The following is a 17,436-nucleotide window of genomic DNA, read 5'->3' as shown; positions in this document are numbered from 1 at the left end:
CCACAGTTCTTTGACGTTGGAAATCATATCCCTAGAAGAGCTGAAAGAAGTAGTAATTACTTAAGCGTACTATTTTGAATGAGGCAAATGTATCTGCTTCGTAGAGATTTTAATTGCTGCAATATAATGCAATTTATCATCAGATTAATAAGTACAAATCCAGACCATCTCTAGGCCTTCACAATTAGTTTAGCAAAGCAAGTTCAGGGCTATTTCAAAGAGCAAAAGGACATAGTCTCACTATAGGTTTTCTTTTAGGGGAACTAGATAATCAACTACAAAAACAATCCAGTTACTTTATTCTGCTTGCAGTACAACCCAAAAAAGATTGGTCAGATGAGGTGGAATTCAAAGATTCAGTGAGGTGGCAAAGCTCCAAAGAGGATCAGGGACAAAACAAAATAGAAGAGGCGGTATCAAGAAACATAACTCGCAGTGTAACATGTAATAGTTATCTACATCAGTGAACTGATGTTGAAAATAAATGTCTTTTCTGAAATATATTCCAGAGGTTTTTTTTAATAACAGTGTATTTTCAACATTTTATTTCAGTAACATAATTATACAGTAGATATGAAAAAGAGCATCTGGCACACTTCCTACTGTTATGAAATGTTGATTATTTTTCATCAAAACATCTATTGCTTCCTTGACACCTCCTTGTACAGATTTTGGAAGCAAGCAGGAAAGTTACTCTATTGAGCACAGTTTCATTTTTAAGACAATTCTATGTTTACCTGAATACAACAGTGTAAGATAAAGGTAAATCTATGATGCTGTTCGAAATGGCAACATAAGCTTTTTGTCTTATGCTTACAAAAAACATTTTGAATAGTAAAGTGCCAACAATACTTCTCTACTAAAACAAACATTGAATGAAGAATGATTCTGATTATCAAAACAGTTCTATCCAAAAAGGACGCAACTGCTTTATCAGCAGTTGCTGCATGACAAACAATACCTAGATTATCAATTGAATATTTGTGCAGTGCCAGGTACGTCCCTTTTATAACTGTGGGTCCTCCATCACTTGGCCGGAACCAACTGGTTAATACTGGATATGTATGATTACTAAGGCACATGGCAACCTCTAAAGTAGGTAAAACTTTTAAGACTTCAATTTGATATATGTTTATCAGTTTTTGATTAGCTTGACTTTGAAACATGTAATTACTTAAGATTTTACATCATAACTTAGTGTTTGGCATTCTGTGCAGCTCTCAAATACATATATACACTGAAATGAATCTACTGACTGACATTAGCCGCTTAAAATCTTTCCTCTGAATCATTAATATTTTCAAATAAACTGCAGTTATTGGCAGTCTTTATCAAAACTTCTTTCGTTAACACATAATTCAATGACAGACGAATAAAAGGACACTTACAGTACGACTGGTCAAATCATAACAAAGATTCCAATGGTTACACATTACAAAATAATTATTCAACGCCCTTGTTAGATGTAAATACTTTGGTCATGTTAATTGCTACAACTGAAATTAACATTATCAAAAAATAAATTCAATTACAGCAATCAAATCAAGTTTCAAGCCTAACCAATGGCGTCAGAGGATACTGGGCCTTCTTCGCAAACAAATAAAGTTTGTTACATTGGCAACAATAGGGACCGAGGAATGAAGACTTGACAGCACTTCTGGAATAAGATGAACGTAGAAACATAATGTTAAACAGTGTATTACTTTAGGTACAGATCCCAACCATTGCTTGATGGAGGGAGGGAGTGGCAGGACTCTTCTTGACCAGTAAGTGCTAAGGTCAGTGGGTACAAAAGAATGAATAAAATGAGGCAAAGAGGAGCGTGTAAAGGGAAAACGACAATTGAAAACAAAGAAAAAGTATAGAAACCGCCCTTTAATGCTTCCATTTCTTTTTGTGGGGCAGAAAGGTGTGCGGTGGAAAATTGGGTGGAAATGTGCTTTGGAGCAATGGAGCAAGAATGTGTACTTTAGCACTAGTGACAGAATGTGTGTTCTGAGCACTGGTGTAGAAATGTATGTTTTGAGCACTGGTGAGGAATATGTTTTAAAGCTTTGGAGCAGGAATGAGAGTTGTGGCACTGGGGCCTGTGATTACATTGTGGGAGGATTGTACTTTGTGGAATAACTGCCTTAAAGGTGAGCAGACTGAGTACATAATGTTTTAGTATTATGAATGACAAAATTAACAGGAACAAAGAGTTAAGGAATGCTGAAGAAGTCCAAATTATGGACCAAGCACCTCTGTTGTGGGGGATGTTTTCCATGTTCATTCTTGTATAAAAACAAACACACATCTAACATCAAAACCTGCCTGAGCATTCATAATAAATATAATTAATTTTCACCTTGTGCTAATTCTCTTAACTTAACATTGTAACATTAAGGCAACTAGTGACAGTTTTAACTACCTCTAAAAAGACAAGAAAACATATTCAATTTTATATTGAAATATCTTTGCAACTAAAAAATGTCTACATAATTTTGCAGCCTATTTCTACATATACAGTTATCCATGATCCCTTACCATGAAGTCTAAAATATTATATTCACTTTCATCACCAAAATAAAAATATTTGTTATATTGCATTGAAGCATAGTCCCAGCTTCTGTGAAATCAAGAAAAAATATAACTATAAATTATTTATACTTTAATATACCCAAAAGAAATACAGCCAGCAAGGAAATTATATTATTTTTACAAATAAAGTATGTATATAACAATATAAATCAAATCTTTTTTAAAGTTAATTTTAGTTTGTCCTTAGTACTGGAATTGGAAATATGTGAAGTATCCAATTGATCTGCTACTGCTTGTAAGGTACATCTGCAGGAACTGGATGGCTCCATCCTGATCTTCCATTTATTGATATAGTGTTTGAGCGCACAGTGACCTAAGAAAATATAAAATGGCACATAAATAATAGTTGTATATTATCATTGGTGTACAGTTTCTCTTCCTTATCACCATCCCTTTCAACTTTCTCTTTCAACAGCGTATTGGTGCGATGGCAAAACAAATTAAGTAGAAGATTAGAAGTATACAGATGTAGTTGAAGAATAGAAAGGAGATTTCATATACTAAAAATTGCATATTTTACACTTATTGATTTAGTTCACATCGTTGATCTGAATTACTTTGCTCTTCCTATACCATGATAAATCCTGCATCTAAAAAATAAAATGGTCAGAATTCTGAACATATGCTATAGAAAAAGGCTGCATCAACAAATCAAATCAAAGCCGAAACATGCAGACTCAGATGCAAATAATAATGTAAACAGATTTGTAAGAACTCAGTAAAGAAACAACAAGGAATGTGATCACATTGTTTGAGTACTGTTGTGAATACAAACATATTCACAAATATACCATTAAAATGGTAGAATAAAAAAAAAACCTACATCAGCTGTGCCAATTTCCAATTGCCAATGCTAGTTGCTCCCAACTCAATGGGTTGTGGAGGATGGTTAAATAGTTTTAAATGGAAGGGCTGACATAGCAGTTTCAATCTACAGTAACAGTTTCATTCTACAGTACCAGTTACATATATCCCCCTGGATTTATTGAGAAGCAGCTCCATTAATCTCTCTGGTCACGTAATGTGAACAGCAAGATAGGAGGAGCAAGGTGATACAAATTTCCAGATATTAGCTAGTGTCCCTTCAAGCTTAAATCCACTCTTCATGAAGAAAGTGATGTTCTGATTTTATGGCAGCAAAAATCCACAATCTGTCATATAGTTAAAACGTGTTAGCATGGGTTACAACTATTCCTTCTGTCTTATACATCCAAAGCCTTTTACCACCTGCTGAAACTCAATGAGCTGTACTAGAAAAGTATTAATTGAAGGATATTCTGCAAAGAAACATGCTACTTTGATCTGCAAACTTACTTCAGATAAGCACCTGGATCTATTTTGTATCATGGTAACTGAATGATGGTAGAGATATCCTTGTTCAATTAATTTGGTATTGGTTATGGAGATGATCTGCTATAACATGAAGAAATATTCTGAAGAGACACTCTAGTTCATTTTCTTCTTTCACTTTCTTTGAACCCCTTTTCTACAATTTCCCAGTGTTGGACCATAAATTACCATTTCTCTTGGATGCTTCCACTTTCAGGAACATTGAAATTAAATGTTAATTTCTTAAGAAATACTTGAACTTATTAAATAGTTAAATAAAATAATTGGTACATTATCCACAACTCCCATTAATAAATTACATTTTAATCCAAAATATCTAAGGATTACATAGCCGGACAAGTCCGTTTGTGGGTGCCCGTACTCTGGATACAATCCTATCACATTTACACTGACAAATCCAAACACCTATCACTGATCCTCTGTTTCTCCTTGTAGCACAACACCTTGTAATTCCTTTAAATCTATTGAAACTCCAAAAATGTGTCGTAGTAGATAGAAAAATTAGCCTCTGCAAACAGCCTTTCCTTTCATTCACTATTGATCATATGGATAACACCACTGGCATTTCAATGACTTCTAAAAATCGATTTGCTGGTCCCATTTAACACCATCGCATCCTCATCCAAAATAAACTTTCCGAAGCTCTCCCTCAAAATTAAAGGCAGCCTCACTTGTAAACCACAAATTACAATGGGCTAGAAGAAAACTCAAATTACACTAAACAAAACTCAAATTGTACTAAACACAAACTTTTGACTATGCACCAGCTGCAAAGAAACACCCTAGCATTAGAAGGAGCACAGGGACACATACTATTCATAATATTTCACCTCCAAATTACTAGAATAATGAATAAATAAAAAGTCACTCCTCCATTGACACTCAAGTCATTTGATCTGTTGGAGCATGTGAAGAGTATACTTATTTTTCTCCCCAAAGCACGAACCAACGAAAAAGTACTTCACTGTACTGAAAAAGCCACATTTCAAGTTAGTACCAAAAACAGTTGTCTGACCTGTACATATTATAATCTATCATTAAGACTATCATTGAACCAATGCAGATGGTTAAAACATTTTATTGTAACTTTCAATTCTATGGAATATACAGACCAAGCCATATCTGTGCATTGATACCAATCGATCGTCTCCTACATGATACTGACTGTAACTATCAGCTCTTCCATCAACAGTAATCAAGTTATAAAACGGTCAGAAACTCAAGCTGTTTCTCTGACCCCATTCACTTTCTCATCAACAACAGTGTTCTAAGCTGTCACAGCACAAAGTGTTATTGTATTTCTCCAATTATTGGCTCTGCGTATTTATTTTCTTATTTTTCACATATGTAAACAAAAATACAGTTACATTTTAGGCTCTTCCAACTTTCAGCATTGATGAAGACCTTGAGTCACAGGCTTCTCGGTAACACTCTACCCAGAAATCATGTCAACGGATACAAAGTTTGAGAATAAACCAAAACTGACCCAAACGGAATCAAAGTGAAAATGATTTGGTAATTCTTGAGCGAGAACCACCATATGGCGCAAAGTTATGTTGTCCTCTCCACAGCCAGAGGCACTGTCCACGGTATTACATCTCATCAGAATAACTTTAATTCCCCACTGCTTATGGCATAAAAAGTATTCTAAAACAATCCATCAATAACAATGTAAATCATTAAAAATGCCAGAACACATAGAAATGCATAAAACTGTTAAAATCGTACAAAAGTTAAAATAAATCTTATCACTAAAACATGAATTCATTTACATTACTCCTTTCTATATGTGCATGCGTTCATCCTAATAGAGTTAATTTCCTTCTTAAGGCAGATGGAAGAAACAAGGCTACATAATAGACAAAAGGGTGTGACAGTAGTTGGAGATAATATAACGCTGGACGACATTGACTCAAATTATATTTTCGTATGAGCGGTAAAATATCTTTTCCTTTCATCCGCATATAAATCACAAAAAAAAAATGCAAGTCATTTTGAGAGGATTGTCCGTCACATGGGCAAAGTGCAGTGCATTGATAGAATGTGTATTGGCAGGGTAACCTTAGCCCTCTCCGGATATAGTGCAGCCGGAATCGCAACAGTACATATCTGTGTTGAAGATTAGAAACTAATGTTAAATATGAAGACACAGGGTTATCTATACCTGGTGTTAGGAGGTATTGCTTAACCATAAAGTTGTTGCGATTCCTCTCACATCTATCTCTGATGAATCTATCCAATAATCTATTTTTCAGTTCTGTTCTTGTAAAAGGCCTGCATGATTTCGGGTCTTTAAACTGTTTTCCGAGGGTAATTGCTTCCAGATTGGACTAAATATATTTTAACCAGCGTATTTTGGGTGCCCCATCTAATTTCAGGCTGTTTTGTACAATGTCCCTAGTTAAATTGAGTGTTTCTTTTTTCCAGATTGAGTGCCACAACAAAATGGGTGCAAAACGGATCTGACCGTAATGTAGGGAAGGTTAAAGTCGAGGTGGTAATTATAAGAAGAGCAGGTTTGCGGAAGAGAACCTAGTCTCAGTCAGACCCCATACAGCTGCCCCGTATGTTGCAACTGACACAACCTTTGCCTGATAGATATTATTTATAGTGTCAATCGGTTTCGATCCAAGTTATTTTTACAAAACTAAAGAGTCCTCCAATAGTCTTTTCCATATGGAAGCCTCTATTGATCACCATGCTTCGCCAGTTACTCTCCCTGTCAAATATGACCCCAGGTAGTTTAAAGTGTCCATGACCTCAAGCTTACGCCCTTCTATAAGTATTTTAGGGTATTTCTTAAGCTTTTTGCCTGCCACAAGAACAAAGGACTTTAAATCATTAAGTTTCAGGGCCAGGTTCCCCATAATATTTGTGTACTCCCGGTACATTGGGGGTACGTGCCAGCAGCACCTCATCGTCTGCATAGAGCAGGATAAGAATAAGAGTTGCACTAACAGAGGGAACGTTCTTAGATCCCTCCATGGCCATCTCCATAGCATTAGTATATAAAGCAAATAGGAAAGGAGCGAGGACGCATCCCTGTCTCACTCCACAGGTGATGTTAAAATGTCTCGTACAGTCGCCCTCTATGCCATACCTGATGCAGGCTGTACCATCAGTGTACATCCCATGGATAAAATTAACAATCGTAATGTCGGGTCCCATTTCTTCCATGATTCTCCACCGCTTAGAATGGACTACACAATTGAACGCAGCCGACTGGTCCATAAAGGCCATGTACAAGTGGCCGACCTTAGCAATCGTGTATTTAACAATAATCAAATTTAGATTTAAACACTGATCGATTGTCTTCTTTCCTTTTCTGAATCCGTATTGCTAGGGGATTATAAATCTCCTTTTCAGTGGCCCATTCCACCAGTTTAAAAGTAACTGGCCCATTAATTTGTCCGTGGTATCCAATAAGGAGATCGGTTTGTAGTTTTTTGGGTTGGCCTTATCCCCTTTTTAAAAAATTGGTATTAGGGCTGTCTTTTTCCAAGAGGGTAATACACCCATCTGTGTTAATACATTAAAAACGTTATTAAGAAGTGGGGCCCAAAGTTCCTGAATATCAAAGAAAAAATCTATGGGGACACCATCTGGTCCAGGTGCTTTTAATCTACTGCACTGTTTCAGGGCATATTTCATGTCTTCCGGAGTGAATGGTGGGAGGCATCGTAAGGAAGACACCGGTAAATCTGTGGGCGGAATGGGTGCCTCTCCAGATTTCCCAAATATTGCTTTAAATTGGGCCACCCAGGCATCCGCCATGACATGCGTATCTAAATTGACATGTGTCATCTTTTAAAAAGGGAGCATTAACTGTGGTCCAAAAGCCTTTGCTATCACGCATTACTACTGCACTTTGTAATTTCTCCCATGACTCCTCTTTCAGTACCCTCAATCTTGCCAGTCTCGCAGATTTATATCTTTGGGGGAGAGATCTCACCAAACTGGTATCTCGTGGGATGGATTGTAAAGCCACATGGAGTTATCTTAAGGCTTTGGAACAAGCGTCATCAAACCACCGTACCTCCTTTTGTTTGCTATGCATTTTTGGTCAAAGTAGGTTCTCTTTAATTTCTACTAAAATATCAGTCAGATTTAAGCCTAAACACTTATTGATGTCCTGTCTCACTTGGAGCACGACAGCCCCAATTAATTTTTGGGTATTAACTTATTCCCATTTTAAAATGTCAACATTTTTCTTTCCAATGACAAGCCTAAGTAAAGGGTTCAGAGCGGGTTTCGGTCTTTGGCTGCACTGCATATAGCAGGTAATTGAAGTGGTCACTAAAGGCATTAAAAGTTGTTTTTATGTGGGAAAAGTACACTCTAATCAATTCAGAGACCAGTATATAATCGAGTACTGAGAAGTAAGACCCAGAAGAAAATGTAGGATCTAACTGGCCTTAACTATCGTTACAGGGTCTGATTATTTCAAGGTTAAGAGTTAACAGCAGTCTATTCAGACTATGTCCATAGTCATTATGCTGAAAATGAGGGGGGGGGGGGGCACGCCCTATTTTTATCAATCATATCACAGACAAAGGTAGCCATCCTCCTGCAATTATGGGAATTAAAGACACCCATCCAGACTACATCGAGATTTTTTTTTAATGAGAATTTATGAGCAGGTTAATATCCCTTTCCAGGGGATCTAGTACTGTCGCCATGTTAATACCAAAAATAATATTATAAAAATTAATAATAATCCAGTCTTGCGCTTTATAAGCCTCACATATTAATAAATGGTAATGAGATTAAGTACTGTGAGGAGGACCCTGAACCCCCGTTAACTGTCCTGGAAACCGAAGAGAAAGCCGACATTGGAAAGCCAGGGGACGGAAAGGGTTAATCAGTTACACCCGATCTCTTCCTTGCAGAAAGATGGAGATGGCTTTAGTGAGAAGGACGAATCAGGAAGGGGAACCAAGGAGGAAAAGGCGGAGACGGAAGACGAGGCGGAGTTCAACGAGGAAGAAACCGGAGGACACAGCGAGGTGGAGCAGCAGGACGCCGGAGGAGGGAAGCTGGAAGAAACGCCGAGAAAATGGGACGATGAAGGAATCAAGAATGAGGATTACGGAGAGGAGTGGAGTGAGGAGTGGTGGATTCCCCCTCCCCAGGAAGTGTGAAAACGCCGCCGTAGCTCAGGAGAGCTGCGGCTAGGACGGTGAGTGACCCGGGCGAAGTGAGGGCACCGCACTATGAGGGGAGGGTTTATTAAGTTACGGGGAGGAGGTTCAGGGGCGGTTATACTGCACCAAAGTAGGTCTCCTAATGTTATTTCTTTATGTGGTACATTTTGTGGTTTCTACCACTATTTTGGTTTCTACCATTATTTTTTCTTTACTGTTTACCAAAGTCTTGGGGTACTACTTGTCACTGGTGATACTCTCTCGAATCTTTTGAGTGACTCGAATTGGGTTTTACCTACCAAAGAGAGGGGGGGGTGGAATGGATTGTTAAGCCCGGGCCACATTAATTAGGCACTGACCCCTTTCCATGCATAACGTGGTGTGGTTTCCGCTCATCCCTCCCACAGGTAGCTGCAAACTTTTTTATCTTAAGGCCCACTACATTGGATACTTAAGTTATTAATCACCCGGTATGTCGACCAGCAGCAGAGGGCACTTCATGAGTCTGGTAGGAAGAGTGCCCATCTATATAGATATCATCAATTTCCCATGTTTCTTGGAAACATAAAATATCATTCTGTATCACCAGTGCTAACCAGTCAGGATTAGCCCTTTTCTGGTTATAGCCCGCTATGGTCCAAGACATAATTTTTAGGGAGTCTGTGTCATCTTCTACATTTGCCTCAATGATTGGGTTGACTACCTCAAGCGGGTTTTTTGGGGAATTTTTTTGCCAAACACACACTTCCATGTCTCGCAATGATGCAAATCTATTACTGAGTGGTAGCGCAGGGTTCATTTGAAAAAAAAGAGTGTTTTGGGAAGGCACTGATGTTGCACGCAGGACAAACGGGATTAAAGGGGAGATTAAGAGAGATTGCTTTAGGATATGCAGGTGTGATAATGAAACAAGGTTTATAGAAAAAGCCTAACGGCAACGCGAAGATCTCGGTGTCTAATGATGGAATGTTGGCCAGTACCCGCAATAATTCACCCACTAAATACTTGTTGTTGAAGTTTATAACAATACAGTCCCCTCCTATTGTTTTCCTTGAGGCCCCCACCCTCTTTACCCTTCTTGCCATAATTAGATGTTGGTAGATATTAATCCCACCAGTATAGAATCTAGAGACCCAAAGTAAGAACTTATGCATCAAATGCTTTGTTGTTTCTGGTTGGTTAAATTTCAAAATCGGGATACTTGCTAGGATGACTACAAAGGGGCATGCAGCCGAGGGGAGGTATAAAATCACTCCATATTTGGGTGGGGGGATTCGGTGAGGATTCATATGCCCATGTTCAAGGATGGTACCAACGTCTCCCAATTCGTTATTTCCAGTGAGGGTACCATCCATACTTACCCGTCCCTGTTTACTCTAACGACACCCTTCTCCCATTACAGATGTATGATTAAATGTTGATGGGTTAGATGGTAGGGAGAGTAAGGAGTTAGTAGTGACTATTCCCTCTGTTGCTATATCTGTTTATTGAGCATTCCAGTATTCAACTCGGGTTACAGTCACAGAAGGTCATTGAATTGCTTGAGACGTTGAGACGGAGGCTACAGAGTGTAGCGAGAGGGGAATGGGAGCTTAAGTTTGCGTGTATGTGCCCGGAAACCCTTCCCCTGGACCAGTTACAGTGTCACTCTTAGTGTGCAACGTTAAAGTCTCTTCTATTTTAATTAGTCTAGCTGTGATTCCCGAACTATTATATCCATTAGGGCTCACAGAGTTAGTAATTTGAGCAGGTTTAGCCAGGATTCGTTTTTTCTAGTCCATCCACGCTTCCTTTTATTTGGCCGCTCTGACTCTAGCGACGGATTCATGGCGCAGATTTTAGCAGAGCCTGATGAGGCCAAGGTATTGGGGCAATAGTTGTGTTACCATTTGGCAAAGGCGATGAAGTAGCTTATTCATTCGTTATCATGGCGGTTCTTAACTTTTCTAAAGAGAGGTGGCGCTCCGTAAGCTCTATCTCTTTTGAGAGCACATTCTCTGCTCTTGTCAGGAACGAGTCCAGAGTATTAGTTATCCCTTCTCCTGGCTCTATTGTTTTTGTCTTCCTTCTGGCCATGGCCGATCTCAGTGTATTCCTTGGGATTGATAAAACAACTCTTCTTACAGAGAGTGGTACCAGGTCAGACTGAAAGTTAGGGGGGGGCCCAGCCCAGCCTCTTCCGGATGATGACAGTTTGTATTTAAAACAAAGTGAATTAAGTACTATAAAATTGGAAGGAATATGTTTACCTTCATGCTTTCCAGCCATTAAAGAGCCAATTTTGGACAACTTACTAGATGCTGGCTAACGTGCAACAAACACATCTGACGCATGAGGTAAAACAGCAATGCGAAGCTCTATCAGAGCATGCCAAAAGCTCCTCTACTATGTTGTGTAGTTCCCACTAATCCGTAGGCCCTGCACGTTTGTTGGCAACAAACTTTAGGTGGAGTGTCTAGACTGATTCTATACACCCCCTAGTATATGTTGGCCTAGAGACCAGCTAGCTCAGTGCCACCATGAGCCCCCCTAACCTAAACAGGCAGTGAATGGTTTCTGGCAACCACTGAACATGACAACCCTGAATCCTCAGGGATCATGGTAACAAATCTAGAACACTTTCGCTCAGTCACTCGTGTGCTCTTGTTCTCAGAGAAGTATATGGAGAATACACAATGGGACAGCTCTTCAATATATTTACTAAACACATGTCATTCTTATATAGAGTACATGTGCTGTGATACTCAGTAGACACAAGCTTAGTGATTACAAGCACTAAAATAGTAAATAGCATGTACAGTTCCACCATGGTGCTATGAACAGTGTATATACGCAGGCATATAAAACAAGGGAGTAATCAGGTGTACTCCTTCATCTAATCCCTACCCTATGTGTGTCTATGCAGTTTGAAAGTACAAGGTGTGGAAGAGTGTGTAGCCAAGAATACCCCCTCGGTAGGATCCAAGCCCATTACCTGGCAGTACAGAATTTAGAACCTGGTCTTGGTCACAAACTGGACACCCCTCACGGAGATGTTAGGCAGCTGCCTGGCGAAGCATCAGCATGCCGGGACCTCTCGATGTCAGCAGAAGTGTCTCCTTTGGCTAACACTCAGAAAGGCTTATTTATTTATAATAAAAAGCATCCTTGTACGATTAGCATTGTTGTAGGTTTGCAGATAGCCCTGTTGCCCCGTGAATGACGATAGAACAACATTGTGCAACATGTGCAAAAGCCTTGTACTTGGTGTTCAAAGCATCATGATAATATTGTGTGAAGCAAAATGTGTAAGAAAATCAGCTTCAGAGAAACTAATCCAACATTGTCACACACTCAAATATGTGCAATGGGTTATCATGAAATGTTATTGTGCAGAAAGAGGGCAATGTAAGAAAATGTGCAGCATTGCTACATTGGCCTAACTCTGGAACATAACATCCACTCCTCATACTAAGGGTCGCCCTGAAAGCTATCTAAAAACAGAAGGCCATAAAACATTATAAAATCTATAAAATCTAAAACCACTCTGAAATCACCTATAAGCAATCTCAAAAAACTCTTAAAAAGAAAACCATTATGCAGTTTGAAAGTCCAAGCATACAGAAAGCCAAGGTGCCTAGAAGTAAAAGAAGAGAGCAGAAAAACAATTGTTAAATTTTTTTGAAGACATGCCAAATAAACTGTTCCCACCAAATGGAAGAGCCAATTGTTTGTGTGTTGCAAGTGGTAGTCACAACATTGCTGTTGTCAACAGCCACAGACGTTCCCAGAGGCGTACCCCAAAGCAGGTTTATAGAGCAAAAGTGAAACCATCCAGTAAACACAGCAGCAGCCGAGGGAGGCACTACATCCTGTAAGCATTCAGCACAGTCGGTATACAATTGACTAGGAGCCAAAGCATCCCATGGTGGCTCGAAGAATGCGTTCAGAAGCAATGGAATACGCTCGGGACAACTATACAGGGTCCATCAGTACCTCAATGTCGAATGGCACAACCAAGTGCGATCCGAGGCAGAAATCCGGTACACATTCATGACTGCACAGCAGACAGCGGACTACAGGTTGTATGGAGTGAGGCCATTCAGGCCTGAATGATAAGAAGCAATGCTCATTCAGTTCTTGAAGCTGAGGTGTGCCGAAGCAGTGTATCATGCGCTCACAGCATTGCAGCACAGGCAGTGCTGTCTCCATTCTGTTTTGAACCGGGACATCCATTGCAGAGTAAAAAAATGAAAATAAGAATCCCATCCAGCAGGACAAGAGGAAGACCTCAAAAAACGCTTCCCAGCACGGAGTGTATGAATGATGGAATTACTCCGAAAACTGTCTGAAAGGTGCTAACCAATCCTTAACCAATGCATATTTATAAAGTGTGCTACTCCCTTTGTATAAGACATATTAAAGATACGGTGGCCCAGGACCCCAAAATGTATTGGTATGTTAGTATGAAGTAGAGTCTGTATTTCAGACGAGGACCTCCCAACCTTGAAAACAAATGTGTCTTTGGTGGATGTTAAGGCCACATCCTTTTGAAAAAGCATGGCTTTTATTTTGTTTAGAGAATCAAGCCTATGTTTGAAACATTTATCGAAGGCCACAGCATTGCCTCCCTAACTGTGCGGGCAGGTGTAAACGGACTTGTGTGAAACAAGTAACTATGGAATTAACTGTCACCAGATAAGAGATGCCTGGTTCCATTCCACAGCATCCTTGATCGCTCAGCATCAAATAACTCCCATTAGAGAGTAGCTTTAAAACCGGATGAATCACAGTGGCCAGAGAACCCTTCAGATAACAGGACAAGTTCGAAACCAACGCATTACAAGCCCCGTGAAGCAAACTTCCCCTGTATACTAAGGACCTGCTCAAAGCATTCTCAGTCGGAACCGCTGGGAAAAACTTCTGTGTCCCCATTTCTGTATTTACACTTGAAAGGTAATTCCCAGTATTCATGCACAAACCCTTCCCCTAACGCTTCTTATCTACCTATCTGGTGATGTTGTAGACAGTATTGGAATTGGAATGTTATGACTGGTAGCATAATATATCCATGGATTATCCAATTCATGGATGGTGTCTCTGCAACGGTGAAAGGTAATCGTTCTAGTTTTCAATGTGCAACATGCACCTCTCTGTTCCATTATTATCTGTCTTTCAGTTAGATCGCGTGAAGAAAACAGATCGGAGGTGTTAAAATAAGCCACAGCACGTGGCCAGAACGTAACGTTTGAAGCGTCCAGCTTAATAACACAATGGACCGAAGTTGTGACTGTCCATGTTGTAAAATAGTCAGGTCTTGCTGCATTATGTCAATTGCAGATAACACTATGTTGCCTAATTTATATATCCATTGACACTGTTCAGGTCTTTTGCCAATCAAGGCATAACTTCCCAACTCTGTATGATGTCACTACCCGAGTGTTCAGATTGTACACAACGTTGGCCAGGTCTTTTGACCTTAAACACTTTGGCTTTACCAAGGAATCGGGACTGAAACCTATTAGTGTTTAAAGGCCAAACCAACCATTCCTTTCAATTGGGGTCTGATGCATTGTAGAAGCTATTGTGTAGCATGACATCTAGTGTATCCTCACTATGGCGTGCAAAGTGCTGGCAGTTTTCAAAACGAGCAAATGTGGGAATTTGTGGTGTGTTCAAGTCTTTTTTCTTGGCTATTCCAAGACATGATGATTGTTGCACAGTTTTGCTCAGGAAACTCATGTGGTGTGGTATTAGGCATACTCTAAACAATGCCTCAGCTCCTTGAACCTGCCATTCTTTTGTTTCTCAAACAGACTTTGTATCTATTGTGTCGTTTAAAAAATGCAAAACCCTGTAGAATATATCAGCTTGGCGTTTGTTAGCATATGTGTCAAAACCAGAAAAAGAAGCAAACGCTTGTGCAAATGTTTTTGAACTACCTTTTAGTGGGGTTGGGCATTGTTCCCATTAGGTGTAATTGTAAATGGCAAGTGGGATGCTTGCTTTATGCAGAAAGTGGTGACCATAATGTTGATAACATAACATGTACCATCATACAATTTGTTAGAAGAAAATACAGTTGATTGCTCCAGGTCCTTTAGCAAATAATGCACTGTATCAACGTCTCAATCATCAGAAATAGTACTAGTACCGATGATATAATTTAAAGAAATTCTAAACAAATACGTAATTTGGAAAAGTTCAGTAGGGCCATACACATCACACGATACCCTGTCCCACACTATTCCTTCGAGAATTGGAACCGCTGTAATGTTCACCAGGGACAGATCTCTTTGTTCACGTTACGATGATGCATGTGGTTTCAATACAAAGTTCACCAGTTGTACTGCAGAGAGTTCTGGGACATAATGGTCATTCGGAAGTAGGAAAAAGACAGTCACCAAACCAATCCAGAGAACCATAAATAGTAATCCAATTGTAATCCAAAGGTGTAACCATGGAGTAACAACGTATGTCTTTTTCAGATAGAGATAGAAAGCATGTAGCTTGAAAGGGAGAGGCGGCGGCAGCGGTGTCTAAGGTTCGGTTGAATCCAATGAGACGTCGTCGTAGTCCACAAAGTAGCCAGACGCTGTTTGGTCTATTTTTGGCAGCTCAGAAGGTTTTGTAGAACCGGAAGATGACTCAATCTGTGGCATATTGACATAGATCGTATTGTCTTGAATTGAGTCTTTGAATTGAAATTTACGTTTCTATACTACTTGATTGTACAGTGGCTGTTGTTGCAACAGGGACAAGGTATACTTCATTGTTGTTTACTGTTTCTTGTTGAAGAGCAGAAACATATTTAGTTAACAAAGCTTCCATCTGAACCTCCTGTGTGGTAGCAAGAGGGAAGTATGACTACCCAGGAACCCAAGTGGCTTGCTGTTGAGAATCTGCCACATAATGTGGTTTGATCGAATCAATGAAGACAAACCTTTTGTCTCATCAACCGGCAAGGGGATGAAGAAGTACTGTTCTGGTACCTTCAAAAGCCAGGACAGGTACAGGCGCTCTGTATGACGGCCAAACTCTTTTTTGGTCTCCCTGACCAGATCCCCAATCTTGGGGACCCAACCGGGACTTGCCAGGACAACCTTCACTTCACCAGTGGCAGTGCGTTTTACTTGGGACGTTGCTTTGTTCTTCTCTGAATTCATGAAGTTCCTTGAAAATAGCCAAACGTTCACTGATGTAAAACAGTGTGCCTGCTGCTACTCTACCAACATTATCGAGGTCTGGGACCCACAATCTCACCCCGAACAGGATTGTTCTTTCCATATTATTAATTGCCCTCTGGACCCCATATAGGTGATGAACCCAACTGCGACCTGTGCCTAGTACCCTTGCTGTTAAAGACTGTTTAAGTCATGTTCTTTCCTCTCGACTACCAAATTTCCCTCAAGATGACAGGGTGAGGAGTATCGCAAGGTCACACCCAAACTTCTCATAGCCTCTTTGTAAGCCCAAGAGCTAAACACCAGACCCTAGTCGGAATGTAGTGTGCCAATTGCACATGTCCTGAAGACGACTCTTTGTAAACTGTTCGGGCGTCAGCCTACTGTTGGTGCCATACCAATAGAAATCTAGAGAAAGAATACACTGCCACCAAGATGTACTTGTAAGCCCTGTCAGATTGTAAGGGGCCGCAGTGGTGCAAGTAGACGTAAGCGAGAGGCTTGTTTGAAATCAATTGAGGTGTCTGTGGTAGACGTGCTGAGGTGGAGCCCTTCATCTGATGGTAGATGTTACATTTGAGGACAAAGTCCTTGGGCTGTTTAGTAAGGCCAGGCCACCAAAAGCGCTGCTGCAAGAACGAAACTGTAGAGTAATACGTGTGTGTGCTGAATCCAGACCCTCATGTGCAGCTAGTATTAACTCCAGTCTGGGATCAGTGTTAGGTATGACTCTATCCCCCACTCCTGGAATGTGAGCAAATGGTATGTTCTATGCACCCAACTTGTAATAGTACTTGAATGGAACGCCTTTCAGCAGGTGTGTGTCAGTGAACGCAGCTTTGACAGCCACATTGATGTCTATCCTCGTAGTAGAACGAGTGAAAGCAGCAACTGCAGCAGTATGAAATGTTGCCTTAGTGGCTTCATCAACCATGTAATTCCCAACAATGTGAAGGCCAACACGTTAATGACTCAAGGTGTGTATTACTTGAGCCTGTGGCAAGCAATCTTTTAGCTATGCCACTTGTTCCCAAAGCATCTTATGCTTGATTGTGCAACCCTTAGAATCTCGAAATCCATTTTGGCCCCAGTAGTGAAGATATTCATTATATGACTGGACACAACAATATGAATTACACACTATAAGTGTGGGGAATCCATGATCCGTATTTTCCAGTGCCAGTATCAGAGCCTTGAGT

The 17,436-nt window shown here is 40.0% G+C and overlaps 1 protein-coding gene across 4 annotated transcripts in view; it reads right to left on the bottom strand.

Moving 5' to 3' along the window:
- Positions 1-499: 499 nt before the first annotated feature.
- The window catches only part of COBLL1 (cordon-bleu WH2 repeat protein like 1), a 702,447-nt gene continuing 685,510 nt past the window's right edge, over positions 500-17,436 (bottom strand). For all 4 annotated transcript variants that reach the window (XM_085645409.1, XM_085645410.1, XM_085645411.1 and 1 more), the window contains one exon: positions 500-2,893. In XM_085645409.1, the coding sequence (XP_085501535.1) occupies positions 2,807-2,893 (87 nt within the window). In that variant the 3' untranslated portion in view covers positions 500-2,806. The remainder of the gene's footprint in view (positions 2,894-17,436) is intronic.

Source organism: Triturus cristatus, chromosome 3_1 (assembly GCF_964204655.1).
Source record: "Triturus cristatus chromosome 3_1, aTriCri1.1, whole genome shotgun sequence".
In the NCBI taxonomy this organism is placed as follows: Eukaryota; Metazoa; Chordata; class Amphibia; order Caudata; family Salamandridae; genus Triturus; species Triturus cristatus.
Note: the sequence above shows the minus strand (reverse complement) of the source record. Positions and strands in the feature narration are given on the sequence as shown.